Here is a 17,936-nt window from a genome sequence, read left to right as displayed (position 1 = left end):
TATTAAGATGGATTCAGGTCATCCCAGCCCTGATGCCGATGGCAGAGCTTGAATTTGGTCTCTCTCCAGCTCTTTATCTCTCTATGTGCAGCATGATGCAGGAAAATGATAAGGCCTGCCTAAAATTTTACAGCTAGTCAGGAATAAATCCCAGACGGGGTAGAGAGCTTCCAGTTCCCAATCCCAACCTCAGTTTATCAAGGCCAGTCTTGCAACCTGCCAAAAGGAACCACCTCAGGCAAAAGGCACTTCAAGAACAGAATCGGCTTTTCCCTTATAGTTCTTCTCAGGGACATGAAAGATGTCTCTTACCTGTTTCATGGCGTAATACCTTTCTGCTTTAATGATCATATCTACAATGAGGGCGTGATTGCTCCTTGATGCCACAGCTAGTGCAGTTTTGCCATACTGAAAACAGAGACAGTGAATCAGAACATTATCTCATACACATGAGGATAAGTATATCATAGAAGAAACACAGGAACCTCATTGACAGAGCCCCATCCCTTTTTTCCAAGAAAATGCATTACTACAATTTTATGGCTTCAGGGCAGCTACAAAGTTCCATGCTTCATGTGAGCTGTATTTCCTCAGTCCAGAGGTGGTCAATCTTTTCCCGCACTGGCCTGCCCCTTAAGAATTTCTGGTGAGGTACAGTTGCTTTTAGAAACCTTCTGCACTCAGACTGCTGCATGCTTCATACCAGCTCACACCCTCCAGTCACTGCTACCAAGTTCATACAAGCCCAGGCATCCACAGGCTGAAAACTACCACAAATACAGTTCATTTGTGTGTTACAGTTAAACTGGCATTTCAGATGGATAGGCTGGCAAAGTTGGAAACCTCCAACTTTAAAGGAAAACCTTGTTTTGGATGTAAGAGCAGCTGGCTCACAGAATGAAAAGAGGGTGTGGGAATGACTTTCTCAGGACAACTTGAAGTGAGCACAACTGAAGGTGGTGTTTCATGGGTAGTACAGGCAGTCAAAGGAATTAAAAGCCATTGCTTTAATTCCAGCTGCAAAGTTCAGTCAATCTGAACCCATCTCTGCTATCAGCACTTCGATGTAAAGGCATCTCAGTGGCCCTACAGGATTCTCTCTGCAATTGTCCAGTTCTCTACAACTGTCTATTTTCAGCAAATTTGCACTGAGTGAAACTGCCTCAGATTTAAATATTTAGAGTATTCTCCACATATCAAGTGCTGGGCATTCTAGAAAATTAGACCTGAAAGAAGCCAACTCCTTAATTAGAAGGTTCTTTAATTAAATTATAAGGCATTTCAACTCTCCAGCTATTATAAACTTCCCTGATATATACCTGTTGAGTTCTAGCTCCTGGCTATGCTCAAGATCACTCTAATTAGCCTGTTTTTAGAAAAGCATCACATTGGAAGCCAAGAAATTTACGTTTCATAAAATCTTTACAGCATAGACATACTTTATATGTGAAGAGTCCAATGACCACAGAAGTTCCTTGGGTCCCACCTCTGGAAAGGTGCTCTGCATCTCGCAGGGAGGTGGAAGGGGTGGAAGAAGGGAGTGTTTCTGTCCTCCTGCACTAGTGCAGACACCACTGGCACCCTGCGTGCACATGTGGCAGGGCAGTCTTGCACACAGGGAGCACTTTCTGCACTACCAATCACAACCAACAGCAATTATATCTGTAGATGGGAGGAAGGGAGAGCTCCCATTCCTGAGCTGTAACAGCTTGCAACTTGTGCAAGATGCATGGCATGCCCTGGAGACCCAGGACCCTTGCTGCGGGGGCACAGAGGCCAGGAAACCATTGTGCAATTAAAGCAGGCTCCCCTTTTTCCTGCCTTCTGTTCAGCAAGGACGGGAACATTTTTGGCATCTCAGCACAGGTTCAGTTCAAAGAGAGCTGTACTTGTGAATGTTCCCAGCGGTGGCACGGCCTCAGGGGTCATCCAGCAAACAGGAGAGGGAAAAGCTACTCCAAGAAATAAAACCAATGCAGAAAGGTGACAGAACTTGCTCTGGCTCAGAACCATATTCTCACAACATGCCCTGAACTCTGTCAACACTGCTGTTACACCAGGGCACTATGCAGCCCAAAGGCTTGCAACTGCTTAAGGTCAAAACAGGCAATAAGTAGTTTTCTGTGCCTGCCAATGGCTGATGTGGGCAAGATTTCATTCTGGGTTAGTCCGTGTGAGAACTGCAGCTCTCCCGCTAGTGTAAGGCATGACTCTGAATGGGAAGGCTTAACTGCAATGCAGCATCTTACCTCAGCCTCCCAAAACACATCAGCCACGTGCCTCACATCAGGCTGTGGAAAAAAGAGATGATTCTTGTCCATAAAGTTTTACTCTTCATCAGGACAGTTTTGTGAACGAAAATTACTTTTTTAAATTACTAAAGAGCTACATTTTGTTCATGATAAACATCGAATCTGTTGATTCAGTCATACAGAAAATCAATATAGTGGTAACAGTATAAAAAGAGGAAGATCAATCTTGCAGTAATTCAGCAAAATTTGTAAAAATTTCATTTGGTACTCTGTCCTTTCAAAAGTGTTTCTCCAGAGACTCTGCTTTGGTACTTCTTCCAGCCATTGCCATTCTTGCCTCAGTCTTTCCAGGCTGAACATCGCAACAAGGTCTAAACACGTACCTGAACAAATCTGGGATGGCTTCTCAGCGGCACAGCACCATCATTTCCAGATAGCCCGGAGTGCTAAAGGGCAAACTCACCATCGCTGCAATTAGTGAAGCTGGCAGTTACCTGTGTCTTTCCTGGCAATGAACCTGGCTGCAGGTGCACAGTTACAACAGCCACAGGCTGTTTTCCACGCTGTAAGCCTAGTCCTTTTTTTCCATCAGAGGTCTCTGGCAGCAGGGTTTACCCTTCAAACTACAGATCTGGGAAGTTTCACAGCTTTTCTCTAAAACCATTTCAGATCTCTGCAAGCTGCAGGTGTGGCAAAAACAGAAGACTTCCTCTGTAACAACTACCAGTTAGCTTTACCTTGGAAAGACAACTGGCAACAAGTGCTTCCTGCACATCTGGGAAGAAGGTTATTAAACAAAAAATAAAATCCCATAATCCTCGCATGTATGAGGAATGCAATCTACCTTGTCCACAGGCTTGAGATCACAGCCTGCCTTCAGCAGCACTTCCACCAGCTCCACGTTGCCAAGATCAGCTGCCAGATGTAGAGGGGTTTCCTGCCTCTGGAATTAATGACACCAAATAAATATAATAAGCCAGACTCCCCCTTAGAAGCAGAGTGTTCACAATCTGAATCTGAAGAAGATTCACAACAAGAGACAGCCCTGGTGAGAAAACATGGAACAGAATGAAATCATTTAACTTTTGAGTGATTGACCTGCCAGTTTTGTTTCAGGCAAACAAGAGAGCATCTGGGATCTCCACAGGAGAACCAGGCGGGAGTTCCAGCTGGCTCAGGAAAAAGTTGCTGTCATGCCCCTCTAATGTACTGTAGTCTAATGAGCTCTCTCTCTTCCCTCTTAAAACAAGGTGTTTTGGACAGAGTGCTTCATGCGACTGCCAACCCCCACCCATACTATCCTCTCGAGGAAGCTTTTCCCTGATGAAATTCATGCAAACACAACTGGACATCATTAATTTTCAGCAGTACATTGTGTCACAGTCCACAGAGTTCATTAGCCAGCCCTGCCACAAAATGATGATATGTAGCAGAAGTCTACCTGCTCCATAATGGGTTCGGTGAACCTTAAACCACACACACACACACCCCCCAAAAAAAAAAAAAAAAAAAAAAAAAAAACCACAAAAAATGGGAGGGGGAAAAAAAGCATTAAACAAAACCAAACCATTAACAAGAAGTACAGCTAAAGGAGCATTCAGCTTCAAGTCTAACCTTTGGGTCTGAAATGAGGGTTGTATAGTCTCTACACAGCTGCAGGTACCCAAATAAAAACTATTTATTTATTTATCCTTCTACAGAATACTAGAATAAGAAATTTCAGCGGTCTACAGGTGTAATGCAGCAGCAAATAAGATAAGTTGTCATTTGTGGAAGCCCTGCATACCTGGACATGTCCCTTAGCATGTTTCATGTGACAAAGCATCTTTTTAAGTTGAAGGTTTTGTGCCTCTGCTTCTCTGATGTTGCAGGTCTACATACCTACACACAGACATGTAGGTCTGGTTAGAAAACTTTTTTGGCCTTCAGATCTGAACTTCAAGGTTGCAGAGTCAAACATGAAGACCTTACACAGCAATAAACACCAGCCTCAGGGTTCCACATTAGAGTCTCTCATGAGCTCTTTTGAGAATACACAGTATGATCACATAACCTCATAAATTTCCCCCAACCATACATCCTATTTTCTCAGTGATTTAGAGATATGTATGTAGCTATTGTATGCAACTTCAGACATGCTAGAGACAAAGCACAAAACATTTCCAAAAGATGGGTTTAAGAAGTTTACAAAATTTTCTGGTTTATGTGACAGAAGATCTTATCATCATACTTGACTCCAGCCACAAATGACAGCCTCTGCCTCCCACAAAAATGTGTATAAATTAATCTTTAGCAATAACATGATCAATGGGAAGGGACAAACTATAGATTTCTCAAAGACTAGTCCTTGTTACTATAGTGGACAACATCCCCACCTGTCATGCAGGAGACGAGGGTGCATTTCCCCAACAGGGAGCCACAGTGCCCAATGTGGAACTCAACAGACCTGGTGGGACAGTCTTTCCACAGCTGAGATGTAGGGTCAATAGTGGGGGGGAAGAGAGATTCTCCTTGAAGCAGCTGGCAGGCTGGTCTATACACAGTTGGTGTCTCAATGTCTGCCTAGTCCATTACGGCCAGAGTGCCAGTGCGCAACATCCACAAGCTCTGTACAAAATTCTGCCACACAGAGCATGAGCACTGGATGTCATCCAGATCTCTGGAGGCCTGGCTGTTGGCCAGATCACTGCAGACCACCTCCACCACCTCCCTCAGATACTGGATACCTATTTCTGTGGTAGTCTACTTGCCTTGCTGGTTTACAATATCTTCTTTAAGGAGATACCTTGCCTTCACACTCAATAAGAGCCACCTCCAGAGGCTTGCAGGTGGCTGCCTCTCTTCCAATCCCTTTGTCAATCCCATAGTCCCTGGAGATGGATCCCAGCTGCTGGGCTTCCCTACCTTCTCAGCAGTGGAGCAACCCCTTCCACCCCTCAGCAGAAGCAGCTGCTTCTCTTACTAACCAAGCCAACATCCACTTCCACCATTTCTTCTTCAGCGCAGAAACAACTATTACACTTGAGGGCTGGGTCTCTGGTTAAGCCACTGTGTGTGCTCTCAGATTGAGTGACCTTTTCAGTGTCCATATGGGTGGCTTCAGCGCAGGAGACCTTCTGAGCATCCCTTTGTGTGCTCCTTGATCAGTAGACCCTCTTTCTCTTTTGAGGGCACTGGGTGGCAGCTTAGCAGGCATGGGCCCAGGCCCCAGCACAGCATTAGAAATCCCTGTGTTTCATCGGGGCAGGCAAGGCTCCCCTCCTTCAAATGGTGTACAAATCACCTGGAACTACACGTCTGTTCAGGCGTAAAATCCCTATCGAAGGCAATAACAGCCCCAGGCACCTGCCCATCTCCTCCCACACACCCAGCCACCCAAGGATCGACTGCCTCCAGGCACATTCCTCTGTGGCATTCCCAATTAGTTGTTTAATTTTATGAACAATAATCAAAATCAGGCTCGAAACACATGCTAGTATGCACAGTCTGATTGCACAAGGATATTCAAGGAAGTGAGTAGCTGTTACAAGAAGGTGGAAGAGACCTATCCTGGAGGAAAAGGAGTAGGTGCCATTCATTCCTCTCTCCAGAAAGCATCTCTCCAAGGAGAAAAGGGGGAAGGTGTAATTGCTGATTTTCTCCATGAGATGGTTCTCCGAGTACCTGAATAGCACCAGCATAGGGCCCAAAAATACCAGATTAGGCTCATGGCCAGTGCTTTTATCACGGCTCTCCCAGGCAAAGCAAAACAAACTGTTACACAAAGTAGCAAAAGCTGAAAATGACCATTAACAATTACAGGAGGTTTTGTACAGCAAAAAAGGGATCAAGCAAGCCAACACCAAAGTAAATAGGTTGGCACACATCACGCATCACTTGGCACACATCACATATCATGTGGCCTTCCACAGAGGAGGCTATCCAGTACCTGAGCAGATAAGTGGTGGTGGACCACCAGCACGAGGTGGAAGCCAAACAATCCTGGTAAAGGTAGGGAAAACAGATGCCGGCGTCCCTGCCCACCAACCCGTCAGTTAACAGCTGAGTGTACTAACCAATTGTGCCACAGAGACCTGTGACCTCATCCTTCAGTGTGATGTTGTCTGGTGTGGAGCATCGCTTTGGTCAGCTGTTGTCATCTGCTTGGCTGTGTCCCCTCCCAGCTCCCTGCGCACCCTCAGTGTCTTCACTGGGGGTGCAGAGTGTGAAGCAGGGAAGGCCATGATGCTGTGCAAGCACTGTTCAGCAACAGCTGAAACACTGGTGCCTCACCAGCACTGTTTTGGTCACAAGTCTGAAACACAGCACCCTATGGGTTGCTGTGAAAAAAATTAACTCCATCCCAGCCAAGTGACACTCTGCACTGCGTTTCCCTCTGAGGTCAATACCGTTGAGACATTTCCGACATTTATTTCGCATGAATTGTAACACTTCAACAAAAAATTAATCCAAATATTGTCTGAGTGTATTTTGCTATCCTTATCTTGCACAAACAATACTAGCACAGCATGTACCAGTGACTAATACACATGCACACATGCAAAAAGATAAGGAGGGAACTGCCTCTTCCTTCCTATTTTTTTGTACCCTGAGTTCATAAGGAAAAAAAAATTATTTCAAGCAAAATCCACATAATCTCCTCTTTACCAGTGAAGTTATGTTAATTCCCAGTTTTTCTTACATGATTTAAGGAGTTTATATCATGATTGGCATCCAAGAGGCTTCTTACTACCATTAGATGATTATTGACGACTGCTAAATGGAGAGGGGAATTCTTCTGCTGTGGAGGGAAAATAATAAATTATTATAGTTGGTACTTGGGTACATTATTAGAAGTTCATTCAAACAAAAAGAGGTTCTTATTAAAATCTGCCCCTTGCAAAGACAGATGTGCTCTAGCAGAGGTTCAGACTGCAGAAAACACACCTTGAAGTGCAGAGTTATGCCAGAGATGGCAGCCTGCTCTGGCTCCTGCAGCACCGACAGCAGCAGGTAAACAAATACAGCTGAGAAACCTGGATATGCTGACTGCGCGGGGTGCGTATCAGTTTCTCACCAATTAGGAACACGGCAAGGCGCTCCTCTTACATGTTCGTACCTGGGATGTGCTGCTACCCTTGGCCGACTGTAGGGAGCTTAAGGTAATGTTTCTGTTCCCTCAGAAAATTGGGTTTGCCCTTAGTTGAATGGGCTGGAGACAGATTAATTCTGTGTAGGGTGAACAGATGTCAAAATCTGCTTTCCAGGAATGAACTCTTGTCATGTCTTGCTGCTGGAAATATTCTCCATACTAAACTGATTTTCTGTCATATTTATAAAAAGCAAATTACAGCGAGAAAGTAATTAAGGTTTTTTATTTGAGTGATTATTTATTAAAATAATTGGGGCACAGATCAAACACCATTCACAAGCCAACCATTAGACTGGCAAGATCACTTTGTATGTTGAACCTGTGACTCATCAGTTTGTTACTAAGTACATCTAAAGAATAATTCCATACCAGTGCCACTCACAGATGCCAGACACCAGTTCATTTGTGTCTTTATAAACCCTGGCCATTTCTTCAATGTTACAGAAAAATAAAGCAAGTCCTTATGCAACACTGCACTGGAAACGCCTCCAAAACATAAGTTACAGTTTTATGACTTGCTTCTGCTACAGAAAGCCAATGAGAACAAGCAGCACAATAACTGCCTGGTCTTTAACATAAATCATTTCGAGCACATCAGAAATTGTTCTTCCTTGATAACATTATGCAACAGGCCAGTGGTCATGGCAGATAAGTCACGAAGCCCAGGTTCTGTTTTCATCGTGTACTGTAGAAGTGGAAAATAATTCCCTATTCACAGAAAATCTCACAGGTAACAAAAACTGTAATATCTAAATTGAGACAAGACTTGAATATTAGGAATAACTCCTTCTTTTTAAACCCCAAAGAATGGTGGCATGCAGATTTTGAAGGCATATGCTTTGACTGCAGAGGGGGAAAGGACCAAGGTGTTTATTTACCTTCAATTTACCTTTATTCAAAATCAGTTACAAGTGTTCACTCTTTGCCCACAGCACACAGGGAGGCCTGCCTTACTGCTGCTTAGTTCAAGCAGGGTATTTTGTTCATCATCTCCCAGTCCTTGGACCTTGGCTTAGCCTGGCCACCTCTGCACTGCACTGCACCAGTCTGCTCAGGCACTCACTGGGTTTCTGCAACAGGACCTTGTCTTTGTTGGTCCACACATATTGATAACCAACATCCATAAAACACTTAATAATGTGTATAGTAAAAACATTAAGGCACCAGTCAATCTCATTCAGCTGTCTGTAGCCACAAGGAAAGCCATAAAAGACCGGACAGGCTGAACAACAGCAAAACAGTTATACTGATACACGCTCACCTCCGGTTTAGGAACCAGGTCAATATTCCTATCAATAAGAAAATTAACCAAGGATAGATGTCCATTCTGAATCGCAATCTGCAAAGCACTGCTATTGTTCTGAAAGAAATGGTATAGACAGCAGAAACTTGTGGGTTTTTTTTTTTCTGGAAAAACAGTACTAAAGAGAGCTATCAATATAGGGTAATCTTTTATTTAAATTTGTATTATTATCCCCTCCCCCCAAAAAATCCCTTTAATAAAAAGATATAAAATGAAGTGGATCAGCAGTGAGCATGCTGTGTTTTTGTAAATACTAAAGGAACTTTCCATTTTTACTATATCATAACAAAAATGCTAAAAACACCAGTATTCTATAGTCTTTTTCAGTCTCTCTTAACATAGAGATAAATCAGCATTGCCAGCTACCCTGCGCCATGGACAATGCCAATGCCAAAATGTCTCCTAGTTTGTTAGTTCAGTTTGACCTTTAACAAGCAAGCACAGTCACATTAACAGACTTTCAAAAATAAATCCATAGAAAATTTTCACTGAATAATTCCGCTAAAACAAACAAGCTCTCAGTCTGCTGGAATCATAAACTCCTCGCAGCAGGCAAGCCCAGGCCATTCAACAGATGTGAGCTGGACTGGAGTCCAGGAACCAGATGTGGAGAACAGGTTTGTCATCAGTTCAGTCATACACACTGCCAAAAAGGAGGATTTTCAATTACCCTAGCTGGTTATATTTCCTAGTTGTATTTTTTTTACTATTGGACATACAGCAAATAAAAAGGCTCCACCATAGTACTCTGTCAAATAAATCTATGCTATATATCTTCCACATCGGTTTTTTTATGTTAGCACTCTCTGCATTCCAAATTCTATGTTATTAATTAATTTACTATTTTACCATTTCATAAAAATAAGCAGAGCAAATATGCTGTTTAGGACACACAGAAAAGAGAAGATAAGGTCCCTCCCGCAGCCCAGGATGTCCCGGTACCTGTGTGCTTGAGGGATGCTGTGTACGTACATGAGTTAAAACATTGATGTCACTCCCTGCTTCCAGTAAGAGTTCAGCACATTTTTCATGACCTCCTTCAACAGACAAGTAAAATGGAGTTTCTCCGTTCTAGACCAACAGAGAGAAAATGTCTGTTCCAATTTAAGCCACGTGACTGTAAGGCTGTGACACAAAACAGGTTAGCTCGATCGGACTCATCCAGTTCAACAGAAAAGGGGAGATGGTCACAAGAGAACACAATCTGAATGCTCCTAAATTAACACTTACATGAAATGGCAACTCATCAACACTTAAGTGACAGATGACATTTATGTGGACAGATGTACAGTAAAGGTTTACGATACAGATAACTATTTCATAAATATTAATCGTGCTCTTTTCAAAGAAGATTGCTAACAACAGGCACAGAAACTAAGATGGTGGGTAACAATTGCTACCATTCAACACCAGGCAACTCTGTTAGCATGCTAGCACATACCAGTTTCTGTCAGTCCAATGCCATGGATTTCTGATGAATTCCCAACTCTAGTGCTAGTTATAAGGAGCACTTGTGGCAGAAATAATTATGTTGCATATTTATTTTCAAATCTTCTCACCCCAAGAAAGTCTCGAAGTCTCCACAGCAAGTCTCTGAAAGGTTACACCAGTTGCACAATAATCTAATCCCTGCTTCTCAACTCCTAAATTACGCAAAGATTTACTGGAAGTTACTTTAGTCCTTCAGTATTCACAGAAGCACCATTAAATTCTGATTTTTCTTTGCTTAAACTCCTGCCACCTTTATTCTGGTAAACTTAGTATATTTTAGTGCTTTGCTCATGCTGGGGAAAGAAAGACCCATTTATCCACTGACCAGAACATCTCCATCTGGACAGGAAGGTCACACGATTAGCTATGGCAAGGCAGGGGCAGAAGCAGTACAAGATTTGTGTGCAGAAGCAACATTGTCAGACAAGGCTTGGAAAGACGAGGGATTCACATTTCAAAGGGGCTCATGTGCCTCAAAGCTTACATAGCTGGAAGTAACAGACAAGTTGGATAAGAGAGAACTCCTCGACCCATAAATCTGTTGCTGATAAAGGAAGAGGAGAGCCTTGGGTAGGAGCGGGTGTCCCTTACTCATTTCACCCGCTGCACCAGCAGAGCAGACCATCAGGCCCTTGGCAGGTTCCCACAGTGGGCATGGCAGCCCACAACAAAGTGAACTCACTTGCCCAGTTCATTCCTGCCCCACAGAAGCAGCAGAAGACACAAGGACCCTTTGCAAAGCAGAAACACTAAGTTGTTGGTGTGCATTTCCCTCGTCCACCCTTACTTTAAGCCCTAAAATTAAGCTCATGAGGGCATCAACTCAGGCATACAACCTTCACAGCTAATACGCAATTTGTGAATGTGCTGGCTGAGCTCACCAACACTAACCCAGCAAAGAAAAAGTGGGTAGTCAGCATCTGCAGCCAGTTCTGTGCAGTCAATTGAGTTCAGATGAAAATGATACAAATCTGAGACGCCTTTGCTGAGGTGCCTGCGATGGCATGTGCTGGGTATGCATGTTGAACTGGCTCAGTGAATAGCCTGAAAAGCACCACAGATGGTAAAAGGAAAGGGATCACGTGGCCAGAAGTGTTGGAGGACAGGAAGTAAGGTGGAGGTTAGGCCCTCCTCTGTTTCCTTCTACCATGCAAGGGCATGTGAGACAGAGGGAAGGCCATTATGTGAGGAATAGGGGACAGAGGAAGAGACGCTGAAGGAGTTAACGGAGCTGAATTTATTAGAGGAGGGACAATGAAACAGGATGCAAAGGTACTAGAAAAGCAACAGAACTAATGAAGTTTACTCAGTGCAACATTTATTCCTTTAATACGTTATTTTTGAGTTGATTTTTTAAATCTCTAACTCTCTCTTTCAGTAATTTTTCTGTCCTTACCTCATTGAGGTCATTTATTTCCTCCCACTGCTCGAGCAGAATTTCTACAACTTCGCTGTGACCATTTTTGGCTGCTAGATGCAATGCTGTGTTTCCGTCCTTGAAATTAAAATGTCAAATAAGGTATTTTAAAACCCAGAATAAAGTCAAAACATCAAGCAAAACCAACACAAAGCCCTTGGTCTTTTACATATATGTCTCTTTTACATACAAGGAGAAGGAAGCAGATCCACGCAGCATGTTCCGAGATTCAGACTAATCCAAAGGGACCTTTTCACATCTACACGGACGTGACCTTGCTGGTCTAGTTGGTTGTCTCATATTTTGAAAACTGCAGCATATGACCAGTGAAAAGACCTAACATTCTAACTCCTAAAGAACAAATTGAACAAAACTTTGGATACTGGTTCCTACTAGGATGGGGACTACACCAAGCACCCAGGATCACTGATTTAAATATTAATGGCCAAAACCTAGGTAAGTATTTAGGAACTTGTAGTGGCTTTGATGCCAACATCGCAATCTTCAGTCTCCTTCTCCATCTGCATGATTTGTCATTAGTTAAATAAGAAAAGAAAAGAAAAGAGAAGAGAAGAGAAGAGAAGAGAAGAGAAGAGAAGAGAAGAGAAGAGAAGAGAAGAGAAGAGAAGAGAAAAAAGAAAAGAAAAGAAAAGAGAAGAGAAGAGAAGAGAAGAGAAGAAAAGAAAAGAAAAGAAAAGAAAAGAAAAGAAAAGAAAAGAAAAGAAAAGAAAAGAAAAGAAAAGAAAAGAAAAGAAAAGAAAAGAAAAGAAAAGAAAAGAAAAGAAAAGAAAAGAAGAGAAAAGAAGAGAAAAGAAGAGAAAAAAACAAAACAAACCGCACCAGCAAGCAAATAAAAACAAAGAGCAAGTTCAGGAAGAGCAGCAGGTTTTGAGCTAAAAGACAATACTGGCACAAGAAAAAGTATAAAACTGGCTAAAACTAAACTGAATCTGGAAATTTGGAGAAAAAACCTAGCCCTCAGAGAGATGAAAGTCTTTTCATTCACAGCACTGTGGAGGGTGGGGGAATTCAAATCCTTTTAGAAATTATGGATGCAGTGTGATTGCTTTTAGTGACCCTGGAGATGAGTTTCTGTCCTGGCTTCTTACTTACTTATTTACTTACGCTGTAGGACGACAGCATTTGTCTCCCATCGTTGCTGTTTACACTTTCATCCAGGTAAGTGTCTGCGACAACATTGTCTTTTAACCTCTGCTGATAAACTGCTCAGCACAGCAGAGCTCTGTTTTGCACTGTAGCTTTTAAACTATTACCAGAATACCAAAAAAAAAGCATAACTTCCTGGGTGCTTACTTACATGGTTCTATAAATGCAGCATCTGACCATTTCACAATTTTTAATGTATTTATCCTTGCAATGCCTCAGATGTAGAGATCCAACTGGCTCATTCCACAAATAGTCAAGTAAGGAGTAAGGAGATTTAAAGGCAGACTTTGAAAGTTATTTAGATACCTGAATATGCAGTGTCAAAAGCAAACTCAATCAAACTGAAGTGTTAAGGCACTTCTGAAAAATAGGTATTTCTGAAAATAGATGTTCATTTGCATCCTGAAGTATTTAAACACCTTTGAAAAATTAGTCATGCAGGACTTAGCAGTGACACAGACACAACCGAGCAGAGCAAAAAACTGGGAAGTATGACCGCCCAGTACAGAGGCTGACACCTTAGTCACCAGACTTTTCCACTTCTCCCAACAGACTGCATACACTAGTCTTGCTTTACAAGAATTATAGATGTGTATAGAAAAGTATCCCGGCAATAAGACCAAAAGTCACACTGTCTTCCCCTAATTACTGAAAAATCATCATCCTTATACATTTGTTGCTCCAATATATATCACTACCAGGATTGTGACATTTGTACAGCTTATTCTCATTACTTGGTTGTGTAGTAACTACACTGAAACAAAGTAATCTTTCATAGGCACATTTTTAATTGTACTGCTGTGGAAAAAAAACCTTTACCTTATCTTTTTCAGATGTAAACAGCTTCAGAGTAATCAAATTGTTTATCATGTCAACATGGCCTTTTTCAGATGCCAGAAGAAAGGGCTTTTTACCTTTCTAGAAAAAAATTATGGGAAAAAAATATAGCGTTATTGAAAGTAAAAATACTTTGCTTCCAGTTACTAGATGGCATGCATATGTGCATGTCTATTCTGCATAAAAATTTATGTCATATGACTAAGTAGATTAATAAAAAAGTAGATATATACAAGAAGAGTAAGATTTAAAAAAAATGATGCATCATTTAGTTAGTGTAAAAAAAACAGATTATACATCTTACATATCCTGAAGAAAATATTTGAAAACTGTTCAGAAATGGTAACAAAGTAGAAAATGTGCTCAAAATATTTAATTCTTAATTCTTCTCACTATGAAAAAATTTATCAAAAGAACGGTGTCATTAAAAGTCTGAGGATGCTCAGAAACAGACAGTAAAGAAGTTGCAAGATTTATTTCCATGGCACAAAATGTTTGATCTGAATTCCTCAAGCAGAGACCAGAACAACCGTACCTCGGAATTTTCATCCAGGAGGCCTGAATTTAGTGCTGTGCATTGGTGGGGGGGAGGGGAGGAGGGTGGGGGTGTTGGTTAAGCTAACAAAAACTTTTCAATTGTTTACAACTCAACTCCAGAAAGTTATCTTGACATAAAACCATTCCACTGGTCAGGCAGTGAGGCCATAATTGGTTAGATGGCCTCACAAGCTGGTAGTGGCCTGTAGTAAAAGTCTGAGAAAAAAAATACAAGCAACTAATAGAGAATTATGAAATAACCTCAACATAAAGAAGATTATTCTTCACCTTTCCTTTCCCAAGGCCCCAAACACAGAGGGTTTTTTTTTAAATTAACTGTTTTGTCAGCCTTTTCATGTGTAGAAAGAATTCAGAAATTTGCACCATTTAGTCAATACAAGACTTGAAAAAAAGAAGAGGGGAGCTTTGTTCTTTTGGTGATGGATCCTACAAGAATAACTTTTCCTCATGTAAAGTTAAAGTATCCTGCTTAGCTAAGTATGCCTTTAAAGCAAGATCCCAACATTGTGGGAAGGAAAGGGAAGGAAAAATAAAAGCACAGCAAACCTGATGAGGACAAGGCTCTGGCACTGTCGAAGAATTGGTGCACATTTGTAGGATGGTTGCACATAGTTTTATGTTCTACTTTGGCAAAATATGCCCGCATTAGTCATGACTGGCAGGTTTTGGTAAGGGCAGGGGGCTGCAGGGGTGAGGTGTGTGGGAGGAGGTCAGAGACTGCCCTGTGCTGGTCACAGCCATTTCCAGTTGGCTCCACAATGGACAAAACTGACCCACCACATGTCAGCACTTAACACATCAGAGAAGCATGTGATACCTCTGTGAAAACATATTTTAGAAAGGGTGGTCACTGCTATGGGGAGCATGCACAAGGGAAGATACAGGAGGAGACATGAAAGGATGCAAGGGAGGAGACACAGGAGAAGGTACACCCACAGGGTGACTGCAGCCCATGGGAGAACCCTTGCTGGACCAGAGGAAGAGAGTAAGAAACAAAGAGCAGAAAAAAAGAGGAAACCACTGTGGACTGGCCCCAACGTCCTCTGCCTCCCATCCCCTCACCGATGGGACTGAGCATCACGTGCAGCAAAAGCAAAGGGAGCAGGGGAGAACAAGTGTCTGGAGTTCTGCTGAGACAGGCAAAGAGGGAGGAAATGTGATTTTCCTAAGTGCTTGTCTGGCTGTTTGTCTTACTTGTTTCTCAATATCCAATTGGTAATTAAAAGTTTATATAACTGGCAATAAATTAAAAAATTCATTGAAATTCCACAAGTCAAGATTGTTTGGCCCACAACAGATGCTTCATGACATCAAAGAAAGAAACATACTGTACCCCATCAGGCTTGTTCAAGTCATTCAGATGAAGATCTTGGAGAAAATAATCAACTATTTTAACGCTGTTGTTCTGAGCTGCGAAGTGCAGTACATTCATTCCTTCCTGAAAAACCATAAGCAGCTCTGTAAGAACAAGACTGATTTTTTTCCAACATAAACGTGTTTAGAGTTGGTGAATATTTAGCATCAACAAACCTCATTCTTAGCCTTTTGATCAGCGCCTGCTTTAACTAATTTTCGCATTATGTCCAGATTTCCACTCCAAGCTGCAAGATGAATCGCTGTCAGGCCATGCTTCAAATAAAACGATAAAGGCAGAAATTACCACCAAAATACCTCATGCCAAATTTCTTTAAATCTTTTTAATTAATTCAGTGTGTGAGTGGGTTCTGCTCTGTGGGCTCTTAGAAAATCCGTATTAACACCTGGCGGTGTGAGTGCGATTCATCTCACTTAAATTAAGCCAAATGTCATGCATCAAGACCTAGCTAAATGCTCAGGCTGAACCTTTTGTTGGCAGAGGGTCTGGCATCTCCAGAGAAGGGCTGATTCCATTTTAAGATGTGGGAATTAAATACCACCTGGAAAACATTCCCTCTCTGCAGAAACCAGGTAGATAGCTAGCACTGAGTGCAGTGGATGACATTTCAGGTGATGATAGGTAATGACTATATTTCCATGCGCCACCATAATTTTCCATTTGTCACCATAATTTTACATTTAGCCCTCTTTTTAAGGTTCTCTTTTATTCTCTCAAATTCTCTAAAAAGTTCTTCTCTTTTAGGAAAAAAACAAACGCTGTTGATAACTTCTTAGAGACAAAAGGAAAACAGATAAGGAACTTCCAGCCACTGTCTTGGCCACAGATCTCTGTAGCTTTTCCACATCTCTTCCTCAACTTGTGTGTAGTGTATCCAGGTGCACCATCATAAATCATGGCTCATTGTCCTAAGTGCTGCATAAACACAAGACATTTGTACTTCACCATAAAAGCACCTGGTCTAAGAGATGGAGTCAGAGGAACCTAAAGGAAGCAAGAGGAATCAAGGCACTTCCTTAGCAGTTATAACGCTTCTCCCCAGTTTCTTCTCTGTAAATGAGGAATAAATAGCTTGATTCCCACCTCTAATGGAGAACAGGAACAGTTTTTATGCATGTTGGTATAACACTTTTGACAGCAGGATGCTTCCTGTGACAGGGACTTCAGGATACTACTCACAAACTATTCACTGAACAACAAAACAGCTCAGGCTGGAGGAGGCCTCTGGAGGTCACACTTCTATGGCCTCCTGCTCAAAGCCTGTCCTACTGCATCAGGTTGCTCAGGACCTTCTCCTGTCAAGTTTTGGATAGCCTAAAGATTGAGACTCCACAAACTCTCTGGAAAATCTGTTCTGGTGTTTGGCCACTCAGACAGTGAAAATTTTTTTCTCCTTGTCCTTAAGTGGGATGTCGTGTGTTGAAATTTGTGTCTATTGCCTCTTGTCCTATCACTGTGCACCTCTGAGAAGAGTCTGTCTCTGTCTTCTCTATATTCTCCACTTAGGTATCTACAGACAGCCATAAGGTCTCACCTTTACCATTCTCCTCCCAAGGCTGAGCAGACCCAGCTCTCTCAGCACCTCTTCATACACCATGTGCCACAGTCCTAATCATCCCAGGGGCTCTGTGCTGGACTCACTCCAGCTTATCAAAGTCTTTATTGGGGAGGCCCAAACTGGGTACAGAAAGCAGCAATTGCAGCAGAAGACAGTGGAGGGCAATATGAAACATGCATCTGGTGTGCAGGCTACAAGGACAAAGCTGGGCTTGGGCAAAATTTGTGACTGTGGCTCGAAAGTCTGCCCTGAAAAACCTTTCCAACTATGACCAAGGAGAAAAAGTAACTAGACCTCATAGCCTTACACACAATGAGAAAACTAGCCTGGTGGACGAGGAGAGAGAAGTGACTACTTATCTCAACTTTCGTAACAGTTTTGACACTGTCCCCTACAACATCCTTGTAGACAAACTGATGAAGTACATGCATAGACAAACAGATAGACCAAGGTGTACTGAAAGTCAGCTCAACTGCCAGGCCCAAAGTGTTCTGATCAGCAGCACAAAGTCCCAGCTGGAGAACAGTCACTAGTAATGCACTCTAGGCATTAGTCCTAGGTCCACTACTGTTTAATATCTGCATTAACGACCTGAATGATGGAGCAGAGTGCACCTGCAGCAAATTTATAAATTATAATAATTGGGAGGAGTGGCTGGTGGACCAGATTGGTGTGCTGCCATCCAGAGGGACCTCGATAGGCTGGAGAAATTGGCTGACAAGAACCTCATGAAATTCAACAAGGGGAAATGCAAAGTCCTGTACGTGGGGAGGAGCAGCCCCAGGCATCAGTACTGACTGCAGGCAAACTGCCTGGGAAGCAGCTTAACAGAGAAGGACCTGGGGCT

At 42.3% G+C, this 17,936-nt stretch overlaps 1 protein-coding gene across 2 annotated transcripts in view; it reads right to left on the bottom strand.

Annotated features, from left to right (window-relative positions):
- The window catches only part of ANKDD1B (ankyrin repeat and death domain containing 1B), a 33,496-nt gene that overhangs the window by 6,335 nt on the left and 9,225 nt on the right, over nt 1-17,936 (bottom strand). Inside the window, exons 4-12 of one of the 2 annotated variants that reach the window (XM_054185811.1) lie at nt 15,687-15,785; nt 15,490-15,594; nt 13,581-13,679; nt 11,574-11,672; nt 9,629-9,757; nt 8,645-8,743; nt 6,934-7,032; nt 3,097-3,195; nt 313-408 (exon numbers count right to left, since the gene is read on the bottom strand). In XM_054185811.1, the coding sequence (XP_054041786.1) occupies nt 313-408; nt 3,097-3,195; nt 6,934-7,032; nt 8,645-8,743; nt 9,629-9,757; nt 11,574-11,672; nt 13,581-13,679; nt 15,490-15,594; nt 15,687-15,785 (924 nt within the window). The remainder of the gene's footprint in view (nt 1-312; nt 409-3,096; nt 3,196-6,933; nt 7,033-8,644; nt 8,744-9,628; nt 9,758-11,573; nt 11,673-13,580; nt 13,680-15,489; nt 15,595-15,686; nt 15,786-17,936) is intronic. The other variant, XM_054185812.1, reaches the window with a different exon arrangement.

This window comes from Rissa tridactyla, chromosome Z, assembly GCF_028500815.1.
Source record: "Rissa tridactyla isolate bRisTri1 chromosome Z, bRisTri1.patW.cur.20221130, whole genome shotgun sequence".
Lineage (NCBI taxonomy): Eukaryota > Metazoa > Chordata > Aves > Charadriiformes > Laridae > Rissa > Rissa tridactyla.
The sequence above is the reverse complement of the archived record's forward strand: the minus strand, read 5'-3'. Positions and strand labels throughout refer to the sequence as shown.